Source organism: Myotis myotis, unplaced genomic scaffold, assembly GCF_014108235.1.
Source record: "Myotis myotis isolate mMyoMyo1 unplaced genomic scaffold, mMyoMyo1.p scaffold_m19_p_11, whole genome shotgun sequence".
Lineage (NCBI taxonomy): Eukaryota > Metazoa > Chordata > Mammalia > Chiroptera > Vespertilionidae > Myotis > Myotis myotis.
The window spans coordinates 47,673,406-47,699,290 of NW_023416315.1; the positions used below are offsets into that span (position 1 = coordinate 47,673,406).

Genomic DNA, 25,885 nt, shown 5'->3' on the forward strand with positions numbered 1-25,885 from the left:
TAGAAACATCAATGATGAGAATCATTGATTGGCTGCCTCCTGCACACCCCCTACTGGGGATCAAGCCTGCAACCCAGGCATATGCCCTTGACCAGAATCGAACCCTAGACTCTTCAGTCCGTAGGCCAATGCTCTATCCACTGAGCCGAACCAGGATGCAATCGAGCTTTTACAATGATTTCTAACTCAACTTCTCAATCCAAACCACACAACTTTCCCCTAATGCTGATAGGGGCCTAGATTCACCGTTTAGTCTTCTACTGAAAACTATGTTGGTCAGAGCTCCCCGATTTTACTTCTGCCTGTGAAACTCTCCATTTCAAGTGCTTCCTCTCATAAGCAACAGCCCCAGCAGCTCCTGAGATGCCCTTCCCATGTTGGCACCCAATTTCTCTCAAAGCTGCAAATAAACTCCTTTGTTCCCTGTCTCTGCAGCCTAGCACCCCCACTGTTAGACTAAGAGCCTCCTGGACATCCAAGCGTTCACAAGCCCACATCTGCTGATGTTGGCTTATATCTCAGTCCCAGTAAACCTGGGGCACTAAATCAAGATGTGGTTTCATGTCCCCCTGAAGACAGGGAGTGATGGAACACTTGTAACCTGATTTATGTTTATTCACACAGCTCTCTATAGGGAAGTATGACAACCCCCATTGCTGTGGAATTGTGTGTTAATTAAAAATTCAATATGGAATCAACTGTGTCACCGAGCACTCATTAGCAAATACTTACAAGTGTGCATTATTTGGCTGTTCCTGAGCTTTATTTTGGCATTTTGCTATAAGGGATGTCATGGAAAATATAAAGCCATTCCATGATCCGATGCCATATTTACTTGTAAGTGTGGCGCTGATGACTGTCCACATTACTGGGGAAAGTATCCTGTTCTGAATCCAGGAATCCATTCCCAAGTTCCAGGCCCACTCTTTGGGACCACTTTGAGTCGCGGAGCTGACTGTCCTCCAGTGGCAAACTCTCTTACCCACTGGTTTCTGGAGGTGCATCTGTGACCCGCCACTAATGAGCACCAGACTTCCTCCAAGCATTTCAAGCACTACTTCACACTTAGCTTCGCTTATTTCCTATCACTTTTACTACTCTCTAATTTATTTCACCTTTCCTGCTGTCTTTTATATATTGTGTATGCCGCCCTCATTCCTGCTAGGAACAATGAGGAGTATAATTAAAAGCTAAGTATATTGAGACACTATTCTGTACATGGCACTGTGTGGAGTCCTGAGGACACAAAGATGGATGAAGCCATCCCTATAGGACTCTTACACAGACTTCAGACATAGAGTGTGAATGTCACATAATAACCTAACATGCTATTATTATTTCAAAGGGGTGATAGAGAAAGGTTATATGGAAGAAATGGCATTTAAACTGGATCCTGAAAGATAAATAGGTATGTAACAGGTAGAAAAAAGGACTGTGTCTAAGCAGAGAGAAGAAATGGCAGGCACAGAGGTGTATTTTTAAAACAGCCCTAACCGGTTTGGCTCAGCGGATAGAGCGTCAGCCTGCGGACTCAAGGGTCCCAGGTTCGATTCCGGTCAAGGGCATGTACCTTGGTTGCGGGCACATCCCCTGTAGGAGGCGTGCAAGAGGCAGCTGATCCATGTTTCTCTCTCATCGATGTTTCTAACTTTCTATCCTTCTCCCTTCCTCTCTGTAAAAAATCAATAAAATATATTTAAAAAAAAAAATAAATAAATAAATAAATAAAAAAAATAAAACAGTGAGGATCCATCCGTTTAGGTGAGGGAGAGGATGTGAATAAAGAGTAATGGAGCTCTGGCTGCATGGCCTGGTTGGTTGGTGTATTGTCTCGTATACCAATTGGATGCAAGTCTGATTCCCAGTCAGGGCACATACCTAGGCTGCAGGTTTGATCCTTGGTCATGGCACTTATGGGAGGCAATTTATCGATGTTTCTCTCTCTCTGCCTCCCTCCCTCTCTAAAATCAATACACATATCCTCAGGTGAAGAGTAAGTAAGTAAGTAAGTAAATAAATAAATAAATAAGGACAAAGTTGGAGAGGAGGTGGTGGCCACATAGCAGTTGTCTCCTCTTTACCACCACCACCACCACCACCACCACCACCTTCAATACACACTTGTGTGGGATGCTGCGAGAGGCAGGAGCACCGTGCAGGCCACGTGACGGCAGGAGGGGAAACCAGAGTGGGTGGTGCTGAGGGCACTGGGAGCTAACACTTCTACTGGAAAAAGAAGCTAATCAGAATGAGGCAACTTAGAAGACAGTTTTGTTTAGTATTATAGATTTAATATGTCATCGTAAGGAAGAGGTTGTATTTTGCCTTGTTTAAAACAAATGAATGTGGAATAAAATTTGTTAACACATTAAGTAGCATTTTTGAAAGATTAAACTGCTCTGTTATGAGGAATAAATGGGAACTGGAGAGATGAAAGATCATTAGCGAGATGAAGTAATGGGGCCCAGCCTGAGATGGCAGCTTTGGGACTGGAAAGAAAATGCTCAGAGAGCAAGGAAATGCCATGTCTATGCTCTAACTCCTCAAAAAGGACAGACTTGAGACAAGTCACTGTTGCTGCAGGTGACGGGCCAGCTGCCTCCTGATTTGAGAGAATTCTGACTGGTATCCAGACTCAGTAGGAAATTATCCCGTATTAGAGGCCCAGTGCATGAAATTCGTGCATCAGGGGCGGGGGAGGTGGAGGGAGAGGGGCTTAGCCCAGCCTGCACCCTCTCCAATCCGGGATCCCTCTCACAGTCCTGGACCGCTGGCTCCTAATCACTTGCCTGCCTGCCTGGTTGCCCCCAACTGCCTCCTCCCTGCCGGCCTGGTAGCTCCTAACTCCCCCCACCCCCTCCACAGGCCTGGTCACCCCCAACTGCCCCCCCTGCTGGCCTGGTTGCCCTCAACTGCCCCCTCCACCAGCCTAGTCATCCCTCACTACCAGCCTAATTGCCCCCAACTGCCCCCCCCCCGCCTGGTCACCCCCAACTGCCCCTCCCTGCTGGCCTGGTTGCTCCCCACCGGCTTGGTTGCCCCATGCAGCTTGCTGTTCAGTCATTTGGTCATCCCTCACTAACCCCCTGCTGGCCTGGTCGCCCCACACAGCCTGCTTGTTCAGTCCTTTGGTCATCCCTCACTAACCCCCCTGCCGGCCTGGTGGTAGGCAGCCATCTTGTGAGGGTCAATTTGCATATTACCTCCTTATTATATAGGATTAGATTATTAATGCTGCCACAGGCCAAGGAGAAGGTGGGCGAGAGGGGGAAACATACTATCCATTTGCCACCTTTGTGCTGAGAATTAGAGGAAGGAAGACGTGTATTTAAAATGAACCAGTCAACTAAATACAGCCAACTGGAAGTGAGGTCACGGGAATTCGATGAAAGGCATATCAATGGAGAATTCTTCACATTAAGGAATGCCATAAGTGCTTGTTGAATGAACGAAAATAATGATTTCAATTTTATCTGTAACATTTGTTGGCCCTCTGAGTTGCAACACTAGCCAGCATCATGTAACTAGTTGTTTTGGGAGATAAAAAAAATCTATATCTAATCTATATATCTAACCTATATATCGAATATCCCTCTCTCTCCCTCTCTCTTTCTCTCTCTCTATATATATCCCTGCCTAGGGCCAATCATACCGGCGCTTCCATTTTTTAACATGAGCACCTGAAGGTGTGAGCTGTACTTTCAAGATGCCCCTAAGAGTCTGAAGAGGATGGAGTGCACCCTCCTCATCCATTTTAATGACGATTATTTTCTCACTATTGCCAAGGACTGAACACATCTATAGTGCTCTGGCCCATTCGTGCAAGCTCACACCTTCACAATCTGACTTACAAAAGAGTTTCAATGAAGAGTACAATGTGCTGAGGTACCATGCTGCCCATTCTCTCTGTTCAGTCCAGAAGGCACACACGGGGTAACCTGCCTATGACACTCACCCACTAAAAAGTTACTTAACTGCTCCTTTGTTCAGCACTCACCCAGTTCTAAATCGCACCTGTGACTCTTTCTCTGTGTACAAGGTTTCCAATGTAATATGCCGGTTTGTCCTGTAGTACCTCAGTGAGGCAGGAATAACTGCGACTAGGAGGGTCTGTAAAGCTGAGAGAGCTCTTCCAAACACCTGGCACCCTGCACAATGGAGAGCAGTTCTCAGGTCAAAGCACCTGAAAGGCACAGCCTGTGGCCTATGAGTGACAAAGCCTGTTCCTTCTATGAAAGAAATCTTCTGTGTACAGAATGTAATAGTGAGAAAACATAAAGGAAAAAATATATAAAGAAATGACATCCTTAATGCCTAAAAAGCGCCAGAGAAGAGTTACTGGAGGCGTTTACTACATAGGTGTTGTGAACCGTCTTTAAAAAGCCACACGAGGTTCTCTGTGGGAGTCTAGTGAACGAAGACACTGCACACACCTGCAGTTCAGACGTAGAGACGCTTAGGCCCAACTGCAGTTCAAGTTAAATAGTACTTACATTTAAAGCAGCTTCTCCACACTTTTCAATTGCTGCAAGACCCTGATTATGAATATGTGTCTCCAAAAGTTTTTTCAGTTCTCCTAGGCCGTCCTGGATTCGAGATACAAGATTATACATGCGACCCAAATCTGAAAGAAGAAGGCACCACCTTTATGCACCGAGGTGAACTCTGCATATCCACCCCACTAAGTATGTGTTTATACTGAGATGTACAATACCCTGAAATAAGTTAACTTACTAAGTTAACTTAATAAGACTTAATTACAATAAAATATTTTGTATTTAACATTTACATATTTAACTAGCAATGACAATGAAGTCATGCTTTTGTAAGTTTATATTCCCCCCTTACTATAAGAATCCACTAACATAATAGACAAAAATCTTTTTGTCAGGAAACATCTGATGCTTCCTAAAGCATTGAAATAAAATTTATGCCTAGCACATAATAGGCACTCACACATTTGTTGTACAAAATGAATAATTAAAGGAGATACAAATATCCATCTCAACTATATAAACAGATGAGTCACAAAAGGGCCCCAAAATTCCTCATTTATTGTATGTATGGCATGTGGTTAGTTTATGATGGCCAAGGAAGAAAAATCCCAAATCCCCAAATCAATCTTTTACTGAGCTCCTAACACATCCCAGTAAAACATGGGAGGGATAAGAGAAAGCCAAATTAATCAATCACCTTTTCATCTTGAAGAATTTTCAAAAGAAAAATATTCAAGAAGAAATTAAGGGTGATATTATTTAATGCTGAAGTCGTAGAACAAGCTATATTTCAAATTAAACATGAAAAGATGCTCTTCCCCAAGTCATACCCAAAACACTCTCCAGAGGTCCAAAATCAATACAACAAGGTAGACACTCAGACATGAATCTTTTAAAAACTGACTGATGGTTGTAATGCTGTTAACTCTAAGTCAAGAATTCCACTTTCAAAACCATAGATCGTAATAAGCATCTACAGGTTTGGAGTCGCAGAGGCTCACCTTCATTTTTATCAGCATCCAGCAAGTTCTGAAACTCTGTGTGAAAAATCTCCAGGTGCTTCTCGATGAGCACCTGCTCGCACTTCCTCGCTAGCTCATCCTGAGTGCTTTCGTGGAGGTAGACCTGCACTCTCCGTTGCTCCTCGAGCAGACGGGCCTCTGCCTGGAGGAGTTAATTCAAGTGAGAGGTCTGATTTCTTTTTTATTTTAAACTATTAAATGGAAAATGGCAAATTAAAACTCACAAACATACTCTAATAAAAAACTATTTTAAAAAAAGGGGAGAGGTACTTTGATTTTAGGATGAATCCCAGCCATATTTAAGTGGTCCCTGATGTGTTCCATTTTCTCTGCAATATAACATTTCCCCTTCAAACTCCTCTTTTAATGACTTAATGAGGTTATAATGACCCATTTTCTTCCTTTTATGTGGGGCATTTCACCTTTGGGGGTAATGCCTCTATCTGACACTGAGAAACCTATAGACACTTACTATATGTAGAACACCAAGAACCACTACTTTTGACTGGAAGCTACTTGGAGAAGAAATGACCACATGGAAATAATTATTAGTAATTACATATTTTTTTTAAATTTTAAGAAAAACATTATGGCCAATCTCTGGCCAATCATTAAATTTATGCACCTCTGAAATCTACTGGATTACTTATCAGTCTCAATTTCTCACACTGCCCTTCAAAAAGAAAAATAACAAAAAGATACAATTTAACAGAATAGCAAAATTAATCAAAGTAATAAATTTTACAATACATCACAGCAAAAATATGTGTGGTGTAAAGTTTCACTGAGGAACTACTAAATTACCAAAGCAAAAAAGATATTTTAATGATAGTCTGAAATTATTCAGGTGATCTGAAATAAGAGAGACAAAAACTATATTTTGTAATATAAGAATGCCAATACTCTCCAAATGATTTTTAAATTTGGCATAATTTTGGAGAACTCTGGAAAAATTCAACTGGAAGAATAAACACCCAAGAGCCAAGAAAACATAAAATAAAAAAAACCTCAATTAGAACTTGCAACTGTCAAGACTTAACAATGAGACAACTGTTTAAACTACAGAAGTTAGATCCACGTACATTCTAAATAGTTAATTGTGAACAATAAATAAACTTGGAAAGTATCTGTAGTATGTATCAAAAGGTCAATATCCTTAATATATAATCTCTGAAAAAATCAATGAGTACAGCCAAATAAAAACACGGAACAGGAAAAAACAATTTACAAATGAAGAAATAAAAAAACTTGAAGTTTTCAATAGGAGCTAATTAGTTAAATTACAGCATCCCAGGCTTATACGTTTGTTTTACTTATATTTTCCAAAAAGTCTGTAGTTAACATGTATTTTTTTCTGATTACAAAGTTATTTTAAAAAACAGTAAGAGATCTTTATGTGCTTGAACTCAGAAGTTCTACGTTAAGAACCTGCTGCTTCCTATCTAATATTTCATTAAGCCAGATACTTTAAGAGTTAAAGCTGATGAAATATAGAGCATGTAAACCCCAAAGTGCCACTTTCTGTCTTAAGTTAAATCATTTCCTGGAAGAACATAATCACTTTGGGCAGCAAAAACTCATCTCTTAAAAACTTTGCCTTCTCCGGCAGCAAGCTTTTATCCCTTCCCAAACAGGGCTGATTTATTCTGGGGGCACAGGCTCTCCACCTCTTGGTCTACAAAGTAGAAGCATTCTATAAACCCTTCCTGCAGCAGCCCAGAGGGAAGGGAACTGCAACTGGTACCTAAGGGGCCTCAGCAATCACTTATTTTACACACAAGTAAAGAAACCAAGGTCCTAGGTGTTACATTGTTGTAGTATTAGGTTTCAGGCATGACATTCTTTGTTGATTTAAAGTCAAGCTCTTGATTGTCACTGTACTTGGAGGATTGGAGGAAAGTATATTAGAATACCAAGATCAAATTCAAAATGACTAAATATAACTGTCCTATCCCTAATAATTCTATTAGAATCAGTTTGCAGTAAAAACAACAACAAAAAAAGGTAAGGAAACAATTTTCAACCTGTGTGCTGCAAAATTTTAAAAACATGCAATACTTGCCCGCTGGCATGGCTCATTGGTTGAGCGTCAAACTATGAACCAGGAGGTCACGGTTCAATTACCGGTCAGGGGACATGCCTAGGTTGCAGGCTTGATCCCAGTGAGGGTGTATGCAGGAAGCAGCCTATCAATGATTCTCTCTCATCATTGATGTTTCTCTCTCTCTCTCTCCCTTTTCCTTCCTCTCTGAAATCAATAAAAATATATTTTAAAAAGTAACAAACAAAAAACAACATGCAATACTTGACTATTTAGTCAAGGGGACCAACCTCTTTTCCCTTCGATTGTCAAATTTTTAAAAATGACAACCAACACAAAGATAACTGCCTGGTGTGAATGACTCAAAATTATACCTATTTTATTGTGTCAGATCAGCAAACAAATGTATTTTTTTGGTGTCCTGCAGAATTTTAATAATTAGTATATGTGTGCCATGAGATGAAAAAGGTTGAAAATTGCTGAAGTAAGACATAGTTTATTTTTAAAGTTTTTAAAATGACATTAGAAACCTAGAGTAGTCAGATATTTTTGTAGCTCAGATTAGTCTCAGTGACAAGACTGCAAGATACATTAAAATACTGATGTGGCACCCTAGCCGGTTTGGCTCAGTGGATAGACCATTGGCCTATGGACTGAAGAGTGGGTCCCAGATTCTATTCTGGTCAAGGGCACATGCCTAGGTTGCAGGCTCGATCCCCAGTAGGGGACGTGCAGGAGACAGCCGATCAATGATTCTCTATCATCACTGATGTTTCTATCTCTCTCTCCTTTTCCCTTCCTCTGAAATCAATAAAAATATATTTAAAAAAATACTGATGCGGCTCAGGGTTGCTCATTCACTGAAGCCTCCTTAGAAAGAGAAGCCAAAGATCCTCCAGACCTTCTACTCATAACACAGAAATAGGGACAGAGACCCCCAGAGTATGTGGATATTCAGTCCAATTTGGCTGCTGAAAGCAGAATACGAATTTCTCGATATTCATGCTTTATCTCAGTATTGTTCATGAGTTTTGTATTCTATTTCCTGATAACATGTTGTAATATAAACGTAATTCCACCTTAAGTCACTGAATAAAATGGGCCATCTTTATCCTATGGTGTTGCACACACCCAGACATACGGAGATTCTGATCAATGCACAGGTATAGTAACAAATACATCATGCTTTGCTGTTTGTCAAATATATCATGTATATCTACAATAGCTTATTAGTCCCATTTTACAGATGAAGAATCTGAGAAACAGAAGATTAAGGCCAATCCCCTAGTAAATGGTGGAGTGGGGATTTAAAACTAGACTTATAGCCTGGTTTTGAGATGCAAGGTTATGTGTAGGTAAGAGCAGAACTGTTTGCATGGTTAATTGCAACTTTGTGCTCATAGATTCTATGCATAAGGACTTCCTGAATGTGATGAAAATCATGTATGATAAGATCCAATCAATTTGGACCAAACCTTTAGCCCTCTAGAAAGAAATCCACTCTAGGAAAACCAGGATGCAGGAAGCATCCTGCTCCCTGGAAGGCAGGCCCATACTGGGTTGAAAACACCCAGGCCATTACAAATCTTTGCTCTTCACATTGCCATTGGTTCCATGCCTGATTTTAAAAACAGACTACCGCCCAAGCCAGCCTGGCTCAGTGGACAGAGTGTTGGCCTGTGAACTGAAGGGTCCCAGGTTCAATTCTGGTCAAGGGCATGTATGTACCTTGGTTGCAGGCCTGCTCCCCGACCCCTGGTCGGGGTGCGTGTGGGAGGCAACCAATCAATGTGCCTCTCTCACACTGATGTTTCTCTCTCTGTGTCTATTCCTCTCCCTTACACTCTCTCTCAAAAAAAATATAAATAAATGGAAGAATATCCTCAGGTGAGGATTACCAAATGTTCCGCTTGGGGCGTGCTTATGGTCTAAAACAGGAGTCCTCAAACTTTTTAAACAGGGGGACAGTTCACTGTCCCTCAGACCGTTGGAGGGCCGGACTATAGTTAAAAAAAACACACTATGAACAAATTCCTATGCACACTGCACATATCTTATTTTGAAGTAAAAAAACAAAACGGGAACAAATACAATATTTGTATTTGCATGTGGCCCGCGGGCCATAGTTTGAGAACCCCTGGTCTAAAAAGCTGATTTCCTTGCACCAAGTTACTACTAGTACACTTTCCTCAGGGCAGGTGCTGGTAGAACCTCAGTCCACATCAAAATTCATGGAAAGAACAGGCTCACCCACTGCTGTGGATGTGCACCTTGACTAAAGTAAATGGCCCCACTTTTAAAACATGCACCATTTTAAAAGACTCACCATAAATAGAATTCCATAAAAGATGTATTTATAAAAACTATGCTGCCAAACTAAAATTAAATAACAGGCAATGCTAAGATTCAAAACAGATTATGTTTCAAAAGTTCATTTGTAGGCAGCTGTTTGAAACTCTGGACAAGCTGGTTAGGTTCCAGGTCAGCATACAAAAGCTGACTTAACCCACAAATATACACAAAGAACTATTACAATTCCAAGTACAATACTTTTCAAGAGTTCTGTTTTTGTTAGGTTGTGAGATATCAGAAATTTGTTAAGGACTTTCAATGTCAAACTTCTAAAGCCCACTTATAATCACAACCCTATGGGAAATACACCAAGAACATCACAAAAATGTGGTTCGAGAGGGAGCTTCTGGTCTTATAAGCTGCCTTTCTAGCTTTCTATTTCAGTTTGCAGAAAAATTGCTTCTATAGTCCACGTGCTCTCCCAGGAAAAGAGCACAAGGGGCAAAGCACACAGCAGACACAGTTGGCCTCAGATTCCCTGGAAATCTCGTTGTACATCTCGTACATATTGGTGGAGCCAAACCCTGCCCTTAAGGAAAGTCTGATTGGAACACAGCCACACCTATCTATGTAGATGTTGCCATGGCTGCTTTCCCACCACAGCAGCAGAGCTGAACAGCTGCATGGAGGCCACAAGTTGCACAAAGTCTAAAACATTTACTGTGTGGCCCTTTGCAGAAAGTTCGCTAACTCTAAACCTGGGTCACTCCTCAGAATGTTAATCTAAGATACCTGGATCACCAAGAAAGAGAACAAGGAACCACCACACTAGACCTGCATCATAACCTCACTGGGTACAGAGAAGGCTCATGATCAGGCCCATTCTGACCTTCTGCACAAGGACGGGGTCCTGTGGTGTTAGGAGAGTCTCTCCTCTAACATAGACTAGAAGCCTGTGTCGCAGATTATTAGGGGATTTTAAAAAATTTCTTTATTGATTTCAGAGGGGAAGGGAGAGGGAGATAGAGACAGAAACATCAATGAGAGAATCATGATTGGCTACCTCCTGCACGCCGCCTACTGGGGATCAAGCCTGCAACCCAAGCATGTGCCCCTGACTGGAATCGAACCCGGGACTCTCTAGTCCACAGGCTGATGCTCTAACTACTGAGCCAAACCAGCTAGGGGTAGGGGATATTTTATAAACAAAAAAACAAAGCTTAAAGTCTGTAAATTTGAGACTATTTGTTTAAAACTTATTTTCTCTCAACCTGGTGAGACTGTGGTTCCCACTAACGTCGAGATACATTCTAGGAGAGACAGTGCAAAACATACAAGTCATACAGCTATTATGCTTCTCTCTTTAGAATAGTGAAGACAGCACTGAGTTTTGATTATTAAACTAATTTACAATAGCTCCTAGACCAATCAAAACCACTTGCACCTGCTATAGACACACAGTCACACTGCCCGCGAAGAAAGTTGCACATAACATACTAAAGAGAAGAATTCATCTGACAGCAGTAATTTTCACTGAAGGCCACTTAAGGTACTGTGTTGAAGCTCACCTTTTTCATGTATTCAGTAACTGGGTTCTGCTGCAAGAATTCAGTACTCTCTCTGGTATAAAATCTCTCTGTATCAGCCAAAAACTGAGACTCAAAGGATTCTTTATACACTGTTAACGTAGGACCCTTTGCAAATGCATCATCTTCATTCAGCCCCAATTCCACTAGAAAGAAATATAAAGTGTATTTCAATTACCCTATTTTTTATATTTTACAGAATATAGTTAGGTGTAGCATCCAATTTAAGTTATGCTTAAAAGGTAAATGTGAAATGGCAGGACATAAAGTCTGTTATTCACTAGTATTAAAGTACACTGTTTCCATAAAATAAAAAATGAAAAACCATACAAGACATACAAAAGGAAGTAATTCTGACCAATGGCCAGGCATGCTTCAAAGTCATCATGAAGCTTCTTTAGAAAACTTTTTATATTTCCTGACAGTGTAGAAATAACAAAAATGATTTTTAAACTTAAAAAACAAAAACAAAAAACAAACAAACAATGCTACCCGCATTTTAAAAAGTGTATTACTTTACTGGTTTTTCCATCTCAATTTTCCAAGCTGATATAAATTTCTGGTTATAATTCACCTCCATTAATGACACTGTCATATTATATATCCTGTAATTCAGCATGAGACCAGAAAAGAAAATAATTCAAATGTCTATTACATCAAATTTTCCTTAAGGTATAAGGACCAAACAATTTTATGATGGGTAATATCAAATAGAATCACACTAACTTTAAGAGAATTATTAAGTACCTTTGTAAATTCTACCTGTAATCTTGATAAAATATTTTAAAATAAATCTGTTTGAGTACTGTTATAACTGATATTTGATATGACAACATTGAATAAAGTAAAGGAAAACTGTTTACCATAAGACTGTACAACTCCACTAATCAGTCTTGTATTGATGGTTTCACCATTTCTTTCCTTTTCAATCAGTTTTAAAACAGCATTGGTTACCTTCAGAAAGGACATAGGAAAAAGATGTGTAGATTACAGGCTACGTATGTATTGTATTACTACATATCTTTTAAACATTTAAATCCATTAAACAATGCGAAGATGAGAGATACTATTGAGACTTTCCAAAGGAGATAGGAAGACAATGGCTGAGAAATGAAATCTGTAGGGGTTTCATAAGGAAAGTGGCACACACACTCCAACAGTACCTGTTTGTTCAAGGGCCTGAATAGACAGTCTCTCCAAGTCACCAATGCGAGCTGGATGAAAAGAAAAAGGAAAGTGTAAAATGTCTATACTTTCACTGTGTTTTTCTAAGACTGAAGTCACAGCAACTAGCTGGACCCTAGGTCATACTGATCAATAGTTCTAGATTATAAGTCAATAAATCTGTCATCACGATGAAATCAGAGCCACTCTGAGTTAGCACCTCCAAGAGGCATCACAACACAGCTCTTTATCAGCACACACTTTAGAAAAAAATTGAGATTAAGGAGAACATACGTATCAGTTTAAAGGGCACCTGTAGATGCAATCTATAACATTCCCTAGGCCAAATGTAAGTTTTTACCTGATAACACACTTAATGAAGATAATTTTTAAAACTTTTAAAAATGTCCACAGATGTTATATCAGAAAGTTACTATAAAAAGGCTCCTCCCCTAAATGTTATAATTCATGCATGACTTTTAAACTGTTTGTTGAGAGCGGTATTATTCAGCTAAAATAATATTCACATTTAAGACAATGTAACACTCATTTACACTGTTGAGAAACTCACTTAAACATAAATGTTATCAGTCTTATTTTCCCCAAATGCAACCAAAGATAAAACTGGGCTTATGTAAGACATCTTTCTGAATTATATAAAAATTTAACTTGTATACTGAACTTTCACAGAGTGGTACTTACACACACACACACACACACACACACACACACACACACACCTGAAAGTGATATTTAAGATAAAAGTATTTTTAATAAAGCATGAACAACATGTACTCTAGTGTTCCTCTCTGATGTAGAGAGTGAGGTCACCGGTGGGCAGTGGGGAAAACGCAATGTGGTGGCCGAGAATTTACAGGAAAGACATACTACACCTTTAAAAATAACTTTTTCCAAACATTTTTTCTAAATTAAGACAGCCTTAGAGGGAAGGGAGAAAGGAAGAAGAACCAGGCAGCTAAGGAAGCAGGACCAGCATAAACCAGAGGAGACTAAGAGGAACAGATGGGGGGATGGGGGGAATGCTTGCTGGGTCACTTCAATATGTCAGTAACAAAATGAATTTATTTCCGTGGTTGACTTGAAAGGAAGCCAACAATGTTTTTTTTTCATGTACAGTTTATGAAACCAACAACTTCTTATAATTAAAAAGGAAAAAAAGAATAATTAGGAAAAAAGTGAAACTTTACATTTGGTAACAAAGCATCCCCATCCCCACCCTCCGGAGATTCTGGAAGACAAAACAAGAGGTTAATGTGCAAGAACTGTTCAGTGTTGACTGACACTTGAACTTTAAATGAATTAAACAGGCTCATCAGAAGAGCATATACAGGAAATACTGCTTCTACCCTTTCCTAAAAACTTATGGCTGTACGTTGTATTTCCAAACAGTAATTGTAGCATTTAAGGATGTATTAAGTATGAATGTTGAAAGTAATTTTTTTAAAAAGCAGTTGAATCTTAAGAAACATACTCTATAAAGTATATTTGCACTTCTTTATATTTGCTTTAACTGCTACAAAATATGCTAGAAAAAAGTTAAGAAAATTAATGATTTTTAGGACTGTATGATGTTAACAGAGGGTGGATGTGTTGTAGGTCAAGCAGGCTTCCAAGAGGAAACTGACTCAAATCATGCTGATTCCTACATGGACAAGAGAGCATTTTGTAAGTGGAAAATAAAGGGGGAAGTACAAAAAGCTCAAATGAAAACACTGAACCCAGCAAGTTTTGTTAAAACCACATAACTATATAAACAGAGCACAATTATGGAGCAATAATGCTTTGGTATAGAAATTGAGCTGTACATATAAATGATAAAAATGTGCCACGAGTCTGTGATACATTGTTTTACTTTCAACTACATTTGTGAGGGTAAAGCAACCCTGCTATCACACAACATTCTTGGATATAGGGATAATCTAATTATGCAGAACTTGACATTTTCACATTACTGGTTCTTAAGGGGTCCTGTCTGGTTACCCAATACCCCATCATCAACAAACAGGCCATGCTGCTCTGAGTCCTCCTGTCAACAAGTCACAACAGAGTCTCCAACTCGACTATGCACCAGAGGGCTTGCTAAAACAGACTGCTGGGCCCATTTCCAGAGCTTCTAATTAAGTCTAGGCTGAGGCCCAATAATTAGCACTCCTAACAAGCTCCCAGGTGAAGTTATGCTGCAGGTTTGGGGACTACACTGTGTAAACCAGTGAGCCTAGCAAAAACTTCCTTGACTGAAGAAACATATTAATGAAGGTGGGTTAACAAATCAACTTCAAACTTTATTTTCACTCAGTCTTAAAAACAACAACAACAACCCTCAATTGTAAACTCTGTAACGATCATTCTGGATATCATGTTACTGTATAAAGTGAGGGGAGAGGGATTTCACAGTCCTCTCTGCGAAGCAGTTTCCCAGATCCTGGCTGGAGTGTCAGGGAAGGGCCCTGATGGGCCTGACTCAGCTAGGGCTCAGGCTTTCAGTGAAACCTGATGGCTGGTCAAATAAATGAAGAAGGAACTTTTAATGAGAAACCGCAGAAGTGTGCAGGTTGAATTTTAGATTTCTGGTTTACTCACCCTTCTCCCTACTTGCCACAAACTAAGGGTCATTTATTGATAAATTAAAACGAGGGAAATTAGCCTACTATTCTGAAAATAGCTTAACATTTGCCTAGATTCCCCCAACTGAAAAGATGACACATCACTAAGAAAACAGACATTTGAAAGGTGTTCTAAGAAGTCTTACAGAATAGATTTCATAGATTCCTTTTCGTCCTTCATCACATTCACGGCGAACCCAATGTCTATTGAGGTAGGCACAAATTCCATTCAGAACTTTGCTGGAAAACCGGTAATCTTCCCACTGCTGAGTGTAGAACTTCAGTACACTCTCATCCATCAAGTCTTCTCCATCCTGAAAACAAGGGAACTACAGCTTTAAAGGTGACTACTGTGTCACATAATAAAAGCTAACTAAAACAAACATATTGTTTTTAAAACACATTACTGGATATGGTTCTAGATGGGTTCTTTAAATTATTCTGTTTACAAAAACATGCTCATTAATTTGAATTTTCACAAGGATATGGCTCATGAGGACTAAAAAGAGGATTTTATTTAAAATTATTTCATCTCAAACTGGCACTTTTTTCATGGTGTTAAATATATATACACACTCATAAAAAGAACCCTCAATTTTAGAGTATGAGAGTAATTCCTTTTTGTTAACAAACAAGAATTCACCTCAAAATCATCCTTTTGATATCTTTTGTCTGTTAGAAGATTAACATGTCTTGTTCACAATTTAGATCATGGGCCAATACCATTTATTTTTAAATTCATCTTCCTTCTTCATTAGGTTTACTTAAAAATTATAAAAAATTTAAAGCTTTTTGAGGTAATCTGTTACATTTTTATAATAAGTATAATTTGTTAAGAAGACTTCATGAGGAAACTGTACATTAACCAAAATTATTTTTACTGAGTTGTAACTTAAATCACAAATTTTTATTTGAAGAAAACTAACTTGAAATTTTTTCTTAGGTATTAGTAACATCTACAGAGTGTTATCCCTTAACACGGAGCATGAAATGGCAGAATTACAGAGAAGTGCTGTACAGGAGAACACAGGAGGTGGAGCCAGAGGGAGGGCGCACCTCCATGAATGTGCACAAGAACGAAGGGCCTGGGCGAGCCCAGTAACTGCTCTCAGACTCAGGGTCATGTAAAACAGCCCCACACTATATGGTCCACAGCAATCCAACAGCCCTATGAAAACCTGATCATATCATGATACAACCACACTTTAGTTCATTTAAATTTACATAATAAGAAATCAAATGTAAAGTTAAGCTATTCTGGATTATACTATTCCACCTTTTTAAAAAAACAATCTCACTGATAGCATGGCTATAAATACTTTCTACAACACAAAATACGTTCTTTACTTTAATACTAAAGAATAATTCCAGTGTTCATTTTACAGTGTTCTTAATAAAAACAAGGAGGACACAGTAGCTTCAGTAAGACATTAGAAACAGTTTAGGGAACATGAAAAGGATACTATCTAAGTCATAACCTGTGGTCAATCTATTCTGTTAGAATGCTTAAAGTTTCCAATTAGCTTGTAAAATATATTTAAAAAACAATTTTGAAATATGCTGAAATTTTTGCCTATTATCTGTGTAAATAAAAAAATCTTTAAAAATATATACACAGAACGCCAATTCCCAGAGTAAAGAGTAGAGATGTCTTCACTCACTCTATGTAATACGTGTAGCACCAGATGCAGGAGCCACTGGCCCATCCTGTGGCTGGATGGAAGGCATCACACTGCCTTTGCTACAGAGGATGGAGACTGGGGAAGAAAAAGGCAGAAGATGAAGGGGAAAAACTCCATCGCTGCCCAAGCGAGAAGCTCAGAGCAGGAGGAACCCACACTTGAAGGCAATGGTGTTCTAGTGAAACCCATCCTAGCCAAGGGCACAATTTCACTGTAGCTCGGAGATATACCATGTGATTGTGTGTAAAAGGCAAGATTCACATTGGGAAAATGTGGTTACTATAGGTTGGAAAACCTCACAATCACACGTACATTCTGATTCAGAACAGCACATTGGGTTCCAAGTACAATACAGGTCATTTGAATTCATAATTATATACTTTAAATTAAACAGTTCATCAATTTCTAACAACCAAATCACAAAATAGTTAGCAATTTAAGGAAAGCGTATTACTATGATGTAAGGATATCGAAAACTCCTAATTTAATAAATTAACAAAACACCCTCACGCAAACTCAATGATGAAAACAATGAACAAATGACAGTGAAAGATTTAGCACTGAAATTAGATTTATTATTTCACTATCTTTTTAATGTTCTATTAGAAATGCTCAGCATATTTGTCAAACGTCTTACCTTAAGAAGATTTGTCAAGTAATTCTTCAAAAATTCTTTAAGTCGTTTGTATAATTCCAAGCCAACAAATTGCGCTCCCCCAGGCGTTTGCCCCTTTTTCGATTTAGAAGGAGGGACGCCAGCCCCTCGCGTTTGGTTTGACTGGTGAACACTCGTGCAGTAGTTATAAACATGACTTGGAGAAAAGTTAAGGAAATCAACATGCACCCTCGATAATGAACAGTGATCAATAGGAATGTATTTTCTTATAAAATATCTCAACATCAGTACATTTCCAATGTAGCAACAAAGTCTATTTATTGAAAACTAGAGTGGAGAAGAGACCCCATTATTCACATCCCAATAAAGGTAAAAGTGAAACAGCCCCATTTATAAGTTTGTCTGCAAGCCTTACAAGCAGCCAGCCCAGGAGGAAGAGAGAAAGTCCAGGAGGAAAGGCGCCAAGAAAACACTGGACCTTCTAGATCAGTGGTTCTCAACCTTCCTAATGCCGCGACCCTTTAATACAGTTCCTCATGTTGTGGTGACCCCCAATTTCATTGTTACAGATTGAACATAATTACAGCATACTGATTAATCACAAAACAATATGTAATTATATATGTGTTTTCCGATGGTCTTAGGCAACCCCTGTGAAAGGGTCATTCGACCCCCAAAGGGGTCGCGACCCACGGGTTGAGAACCGCTGTTCTAGATCATTTAATTGCAGCGATTTTCAACCTGTGGGTCGCGACCCTTTTACAGGGGTCGCCTAGGACCATCGGAAAACACATATATAATTACATATTATTTTTGTGATTAATCACTATGCTTTAATTATGATCAATCTGTAACAATGAAATTGGGGGTCACCACAACATGAGGAACTGTATTAAAGGGTGGTGGCATTAGGAAGGTTGAAAACCACTGAATGAGACTCTCTCTAGGAAAACTGTCCCAAGTATATGAGAAGGCAACAGGTACAAAGGAAAGGTTGCAATTACCTACTTCAATAAAAACAAAAAGGTAATAATCACAGTCTATTACAATGATTAGCTATATTTCCAGAAGCATACATTAAAAATATAGAAATAACCAAAACTTTATTTTAAAATGATTAGTAGTAGATTTAAACAAAGATACATTTTGAGAGTGAAGGACAAAAAAGCAGAAGAGCCGAAACTGGTTTGGCTCAGTGGATAGAGCGTCGGCCTGAGGACTGAAAGGTCCCAGGTTCGATTCCGGTAAAGGGCATGTACCTTGGTTGCTGGCACATCCCTAGTAGGAGATGTGCAGGAGGCAGCTGATCGATGTTTCTAACTCTCTATCTCTCTCCCTTCCTCTCTGTAAAAAATCAATAAAATATATTAAAAAAAAATAAATAAAGCAGAAGAAATGGCAGGCAAGAGACCAAATCCTGTTATTCCAATAGAAAAGTTGCAGGTGTCAAACATGATTAACCACAAGAGCAGTGGACATGCACTACTGAGAATTATAGAGATGTGTAAAAACAACAGAAGAAACAGCCAAAGTCTACAATAGCCGCCTCTGGGGAGAGGTAGTGGAGAGAATGGGACTGGGGGTTGGTGAGGCAGAAAAGGCTATCCTCTACAATAAAAGGCTAATATGCAAATAGACCGAATGGCAGAACAACCGGTTGCTATGACGTGCGCTGACCATCAGGGGTGCACGCAGTACATGGTGGGCATCAACAGCAGGTGGCAGAGTGTGGAACATGGAAGGCGTCGGTTGCGGCAGGATGGTGGAGCAGGTGAGCAGGGGTGCCAGACCAAGGTGGGGTGCTGGTTGCTATCACTGGGGCGAGCCTCTGGTGGTTACTGAAAATCCTTTGCTCCCGCATGCCACGGTCCCACTGGGCGCTAGCACCCACTGCTGGTGCCCAGCGGCGGCAGAAGTGGGGCTGCAGGCAGACAGGGGACCGGGGGCTGCGGTGGGAGGGGCCAGGCGGGAACTTGGAGGATGGGCTGAGACCTGCCCCTGTGCCCACCACAGCCTCACGGCCCACAGTTCCTTTCAAGGTGCACGAATTCACGCACTGGACTCCTAGTCTATATATATAAAACCCTAAGTGACTGGTCAACTGGTAGACCGTTTGACAGGTCACTATGACGTGCACTGACCACCAGGGGGCAAACGCTCAATGCAGGAGCTGCCCCCTGGTGGTCAGTGCACTCCCACAGCGGGAGCGTTGCTCAGCTGACCGACAGGCACCAGACAGAGAGCTCAGAGCTCAGGCGAGTGGCGAGAGCCTCTCAAGCCCCCATGGCAACACAGCAGGGCCCGGAGCAGCGCAGCACCAGGCTGAGGGCCACCAGGCCTCTAGTTTTGTTATAACCTTTAATACTATTTTAGTGTATCAGCATGTATTTTACTTGGAAAAAATTAACAGAAAGACACTGATTCAGGTAGAAAGAAATATCAACAAAACAAAATATTCAGATATATATATATATTTTTTAAATCTTTAGTGGTATATTTTAAGAACTAATAGAGCTATTTCAAGCCAGTGAGCAAAGATAGATTATTCAGTAAGTAACATTATGGCAAGAAGAAATTTTTTTTTAAAATATATTTTATTGATTTTTTACAGAGAGGAAGGGAGAGAGACAGAGAGTTAGAAACATCGATGAGAGAGAAACATCGATCAGCTGCCTCCCGCACATCTCCCACTGGGGATATGCCCGCAACCCAGGTACATGCCCTTGACCGGAATCGAACCCGGGACCCTTCAGTCCGCAGGCCGACGCTCTATCCACTGAGCCAAACCGGTTTCGGCGGCAAGAAGAAATTTAAAAAATAAGCCATATTAAAAATATAAGTAGACTAAGAAAATATACAGACTGGAACCATAAAACAAAGAAAATATACAAGTATTATATTTTTTATCTCAGTTTGAAGAAGGCCAAAGTCGTAAATACTTAATCTGAGAATTTGTAAGTATTTTAATAAAAAATATTTTAAACTAACAGAGTTACTATCTTTAATAAATTAAGGTAATTTAAAGCAACATAGAAAGTTAATCGAAGCACCAAGATGGCGGCATAGGTTAACGCTGGAGTTTGCTGCCTCGAACAACCACTTCAAAAAAAACAACTAAAAGACGGAATGGACATCACCCAGAACCACAGGAACACTGGCTGAGTGGAAGTCCTACAACTAGGAGGAAAGAGAAACGCATACGGACACTCAGAGGAGGCGCAGTGCTGAAGTCAAATACTAAGGTGCGGAGTGCATGCAGAGCGGGATGGTGGCTGAGGGCGCGGCTGGCGTTTTCAATCGGGAGGGTGTCGCAGACTCTGAGCTCCAGATCCAGGCGAGTCCTTAGGGACCCAGACTCAAACGGGAGAAGCGGGACTGTCTGGCTTTGGTCGGAACTCGAAGGCAGCTTTCTCTCCAAGGTTTACAGCAGTAAACTGCAAACTGCTCGCTCAGGTCCACCCTGTTGATCCCGTGCGACCCGCCCTGCCCAAGCCCTACACAGAGGCATTTGCCGGATAGCCTCAGGCAAAAGCTAAATTAGCACCTCCCTAGAGGACAGAAGTTCTCTCACTGCAGACACAGCTGATTCTCACAGCCAGTTGGCCTGGAGGTCAAATCCCCGCCATTATTACCTACAACAATCTAGGCTTAACTACAACAAGACTGCGCATAAAGACCACTAGGAGTTGCACCAAGAAAGCATAAAAAACGCGGAGACAAAGGAACAGGACGCAGATGTCAGAAATGGAAGATATAGAGCTCAAAATCACACTTTTAAGGTCTTTCAATAAGTTTCTAAAAACTGCCGATAAATGTAGTGAGATCCTCAAGAAATCTAATGAGACCCTCGATGTTGTGATAAAGAACCAACTAGAAATTAAGCATACACTGACTGAAATAAAGAATATTATACAGACTCCCAACAGCAGACCAGAGGAGCGCAAGAATCAAGTCAAAGAATTGAAATGTGAAGAAGCAAAAAACACCCAACCGGAAAAGCAAAATGAAAAAAGAATCCAAAAATGCGAAGATAGTGTAAGGAGCCTCTGGGACAGCTTCAAGCGTACCAACATCAGAATTATAGGGGTGCCAGAAGATGAGAGAGAGCAAGATATTGAAAACCTATTTGAAGAAATAATGACAGAAAACTTCCCCCACCTGGTGAAAGAAATAGACTTACAGGTCCAAGAAGCGCAGAGAACCCCAAACAAAAGGAATCCAAAGAGGACCACACCAAGACACATCATAATTAAAATGCCAAGAGCAAAAGACAAAGAGAGAATCTTAAAAGCAGCAAGAGAAAGAAACTCAGTTACCTACAAGGGAGTACCCATACGACTGTCAGCTGATTTCTCAACAGAAACTTTGCTGGCCAGAAGGGAGTGGCAAGAAATATTCAAAGTGATGAATGCCAAGAACCTACAACCAAGATTACTTTATCCAGCAAAGCTATCATTCAGAATTGAAGGTCAGATAAAGAGCTTCACAGATAAGGAAAAGCTAAAGGAGTTCATCACCACCAAACCAGGATTATATGAAATGCTGAAAGGTATCCTTTAAGAAGAGGAAGAGGAAGAAAAAGGTAAAGATACAAATTATGAACAACAAATATGCATCTATCAACAAGTGAATCTAAGAATCAAGTGAATAAATAATCTGATGAACAGAATGAACTGGTGATTATAATAGAATCAGGGACATAGAAAGGGAATGGACTGACTATTCTTGGGGGGGAAAGGGGTGTGGGAGATGCGGGAAGAGACTGGACAAAAATCGTGCACCTATGGATGAGGACAGTGGGTGGGGAGTGAGGGCGGAGGATGGGGCGGGAACTGGGAGGAGGAGAGTTATGGGGGGAAAAAAGAGGAACAAATGTAATAATCTGAACAATAAAGATTTAATTAAAAAACAAGAAAGTTAATCTCTACAGAAACATGGGCAAAATATTTCAACAGAAAATCCAAAAGCTAAAAGAAATATGTATTAATGGCCTCCTCCCCAAATTCCTCAACCTTAGTAATAATAAAAAAAAACTATGCTTTAAAACAATGAATCATTTTATTAAATGTTTCCAATGCAGAGAGAATCACGGATTATAATACACAATGACGCTCATGACCCAATTGGAAAAAATCTTACTATTTCCCACTCGTCTCATTCCATCCAAACCTCCCTAATGTTTTAGGAAATGACGTGGTACAGATTATGATTGATTATTACTATGTACTGCTCCACAATCCACTCCTCCTTCCACTGTTCCTAGGGGCAAAGATACCCATGATTTGGTGCCTATCATTCCTATGGAAGTTTTTCTATTTTACTGGGTAACTATATATGAAGTTATTTTGTTTTCAAACTTGAGATTACACAAGTTGTAACATGCACATTTGCTCCTGTCATTTGCTTCTGTGAAGATGAGACAACTCCATTTGTATGCAATATACCACATAGTACAGATTTACAACAAGTTATCCACTCTCTTGTTGTTAATGATCATTTGGTGGGTTCAATTTTTGGCATGATTCTACTTTCTTTTAAATTTGATTTGCACATTGAGGTTTCTAATCTACCTTGAGTAAACTGAATATGGTAATGAGCAATGGGTCACACACAGTGAATTACATGGTCTATCCCTTCCCACTATTATGTATTGCTATTTTTAGACTGCCCATTTCATTAAGTTTTCAAGTAGACTGCCCAGTTGTTTAGTCTTCTCTTTTTTAAAAAAAGGCCTTATTTATTTTAAATATTTTTTATAATTAATTTTGCCAGAAGCTTGTCTATTAGTCTTTTTAAAGAACCGGTTTGCAACTTATTAATTTTAATCACTGTTTCTTTATTTCTGTTCTTTTTATTTCTTTACATTTGCTTTCTTTTTTCTATAAATCCTTGCTTTGGTTGCTTAGCTTTGCAATTTCTCCACTTTGCTCTAATATAAGCTTTGAAAACTACATATTTTCTCCTCCATACCACTTTGGCTGCATCACCAGGGTCTGATATGTGTTTTCCTTATTAGTTATATATTTTTTTTCCATTATTAGTTCTCTTAAGTGATTTAGAATTTTTTAGATTCAAAGGTGTATTTTCCTTTACCTTAAAAACCCGTAATTTCATTTTTAAATTAAACAGAGGATGCTATCTTTTTTATAGTTTTTTTGAAATGTGATGAGACTTACAGCTAAATATGATTTTCTTTCTATGTGCTTGAAGGCAATATCCATTCTCTGACTGCTGGGACCCATCAGAGCAAGCTGGTCTGTTTTTCAGATCTTTTATACTGGCCCGCCCGGTGTGGCTCAGTGATTGGGCATTGACCTATGGACCAGGAGGTCATGGTTTGATTCCCAGTCAGAGCATATGCCTTGGGTTTCAGACTCGATCCCCAGTAGTGGGCATGCAGGAGGCAGCCGATACATGATGTCTCTCTCTCATCAATGTTCTGATGTGTCTATGCTCACCACCATTGAAAAATTCACTTTAAAAAAATTGAGTCTAATAATCTCTGATGGACAAGTTTGGTTTTAAGATTTTATTGTTTTATATTGCTAATTGGATTAACTTCTACCATATTTTGCGTTTCCTATTTTAATTATTTTTCCTTTATGCTTGTTTTCTCCCTTTGCCCTTTCTAATGGGTCAATATTCCCTGTTACACTACAGTTTTTATTATGTTGGCATTACACATTTTATTTGTATTCATGTAATTGTTACCTTAAAATCTGGCGTGCCTATTTTGCTTTTCATCAATTCTGATAAATTCTTAGGTTATCTCCTCTGATCCCCCTTCCACCTTTTCCTATCTTTTCTACTACATGTATGTCGGGCATATTCAAGTCACCTTCCTTCCCTATCTCACTTTATTTCTTCAGTTATTCACCACCACTTTCCCTCTTTGTCCAAACTTCCTAATTTTCCTTGATCTACCGTCTGATTAAGTGATTCTCTCAGCTGTGTCACATTTGCTGGTTACTGTTAATGACTGTATTTTATATTTGTAGAATTTCCTGGTCCTTTTAAAAATCTTATTCTCCAGTGTTTTGTTCCTGTACATTTTTGATTCTGCATATCACTAATTGTCTTAACATACTTAAGAGGCGCTCACTCTCTAAAGATCCTATTGTTGCAGTTCCTGAGGCTCCAGTTCTGTTCATTCTATGTGCTGACTTGTTCCTGTGAACTCTCTCCTCTGCTTCATAACTTTATATACTTTTAAATCTCACTTTCAGTGGTTTTCACATTAATTTCGAGCTTGAGGAAATCCTGTAACAAGTTGGTAGAAAACTCAAACTCCAAACACACTTGAAGTGACAAAAATTCTCAAGATAGACTTTCCATACTACCCTCACATCCAGAACTCAGCTCAAACTGGTTTCTTAGTTGCCTTCCTGGAACAGGGGATCGTTAATTTTGTTTTCCAGTTCATTTCCTCACTAAAGATTTCTAAGGACATGGGGGCATTACCCCCACCATTTGCCTGAGGCTTTATCTCCTTTTCCATGTTGCCACCATCTTCCACCTGTCATCCAAATCCTTAAAAGCTGCCACAGAGGCTCGTAATTCTTACCTAGCACCCAGCTCTAGTTTGCATCCAGGGAATTTTTTTGCTTATTTGGTCCAGCCTGACTTCTGTTTCTTGGCAATATATTAATCTGCAGCTACTAAATTAACAAAGGTTTAAAGAAAAAAACCCAATGACAGCCAAAATACAGGAAAATGGGAGCTTCTATCCACTGGGGGTCGGAGTGCACACAGTTACAATTCCTCTGGAATAAAATTAGAAAATATTCAAAGCCTTCAATTACATCCTTTCTGATATGGTCATTATACCCATAAGCATACATCATAGAGGAATCATGACTGAAGCATACACTCACCTAGCACACTCTCAGAACACTGCACAGTTCTGCAGGCCATTAGTCCAAGACCAAGGTGCCATCAGGGCTCGTTTCTGGTGAGGACTCCCTTTCTGGCTTGTACACAGCTGCCTTCTCCCTGTGTTCTCGGAGAGAGAGTTCTCTGGTGTCTCTTCCTCTTTTTATAAAGACACCAATCCTATAGTACTAGTAGGACCTTATCTTATGACCTCACTTAATCTTACTTCTTTCCCCCCGCCAAAGACCACATCTCCAAGTACTATAAAATTGGGTTTAGAGCTTCAACATATAAATTTTGGGGGCATGGAATTCAGTCCATAACACCATATCATGATTATATTTATACAAAATGTTCTGAATAGACATATCTCTAGAGATAGAAAGTAGATTGGTAGGAGGCAGAGAGAGTAAGCATATGACAGTTTAAAGGGTACAAGGTTTTTTTCAGATACGATAAAAAATGTTCTAAAACTGAATGTAGTAATAGC

General features: G+C 39.6%; 1 protein-coding gene across 5 annotated transcripts in view; it reads right to left on the reverse strand.

Annotated features, from left to right (window-relative positions):
- The window catches only part of CUL1 (cullin 1), a 100,949-nt gene that overhangs the window by 22,752 nt on the left and 52,312 nt on the right, over positions 1–25,885 (reverse strand). For 4 of the 5 annotated variants that reach the window (XR_004970931.1, XM_036328428.1, XM_036328430.1 and 1 more), the window contains exons 3-9: positions 17,545–17,719; positions 15,372–15,539; positions 12,601–12,651; positions 12,301–12,391; positions 11,420–11,583; positions 5,498–5,660; positions 4,494–4,624 (exon numbers count right to left, since the gene is read on the reverse strand). Coding sequence is in view for 4 of the 5 variants with exons in the window: in XM_036328428.1 (XP_036184321.1) it covers positions 4,494–4,624; positions 5,498–5,660; positions 11,420–11,583; positions 12,301–12,391; positions 12,601–12,651; positions 15,372–15,539; positions 17,545–17,719 (943 nt within the window). In the remaining variant the exon portion in view is untranslated. Of the gene's footprint in view, positions 1–4,493; positions 4,625–5,497; positions 5,661–11,419; positions 11,584–12,300; positions 12,392–12,600; positions 12,652–15,371; positions 15,540–16,886; positions 16,983–17,544; positions 17,720–25,885 lie in introns of those variants that run through there. The other variant, XM_036328431.1, reaches the window with a different exon arrangement.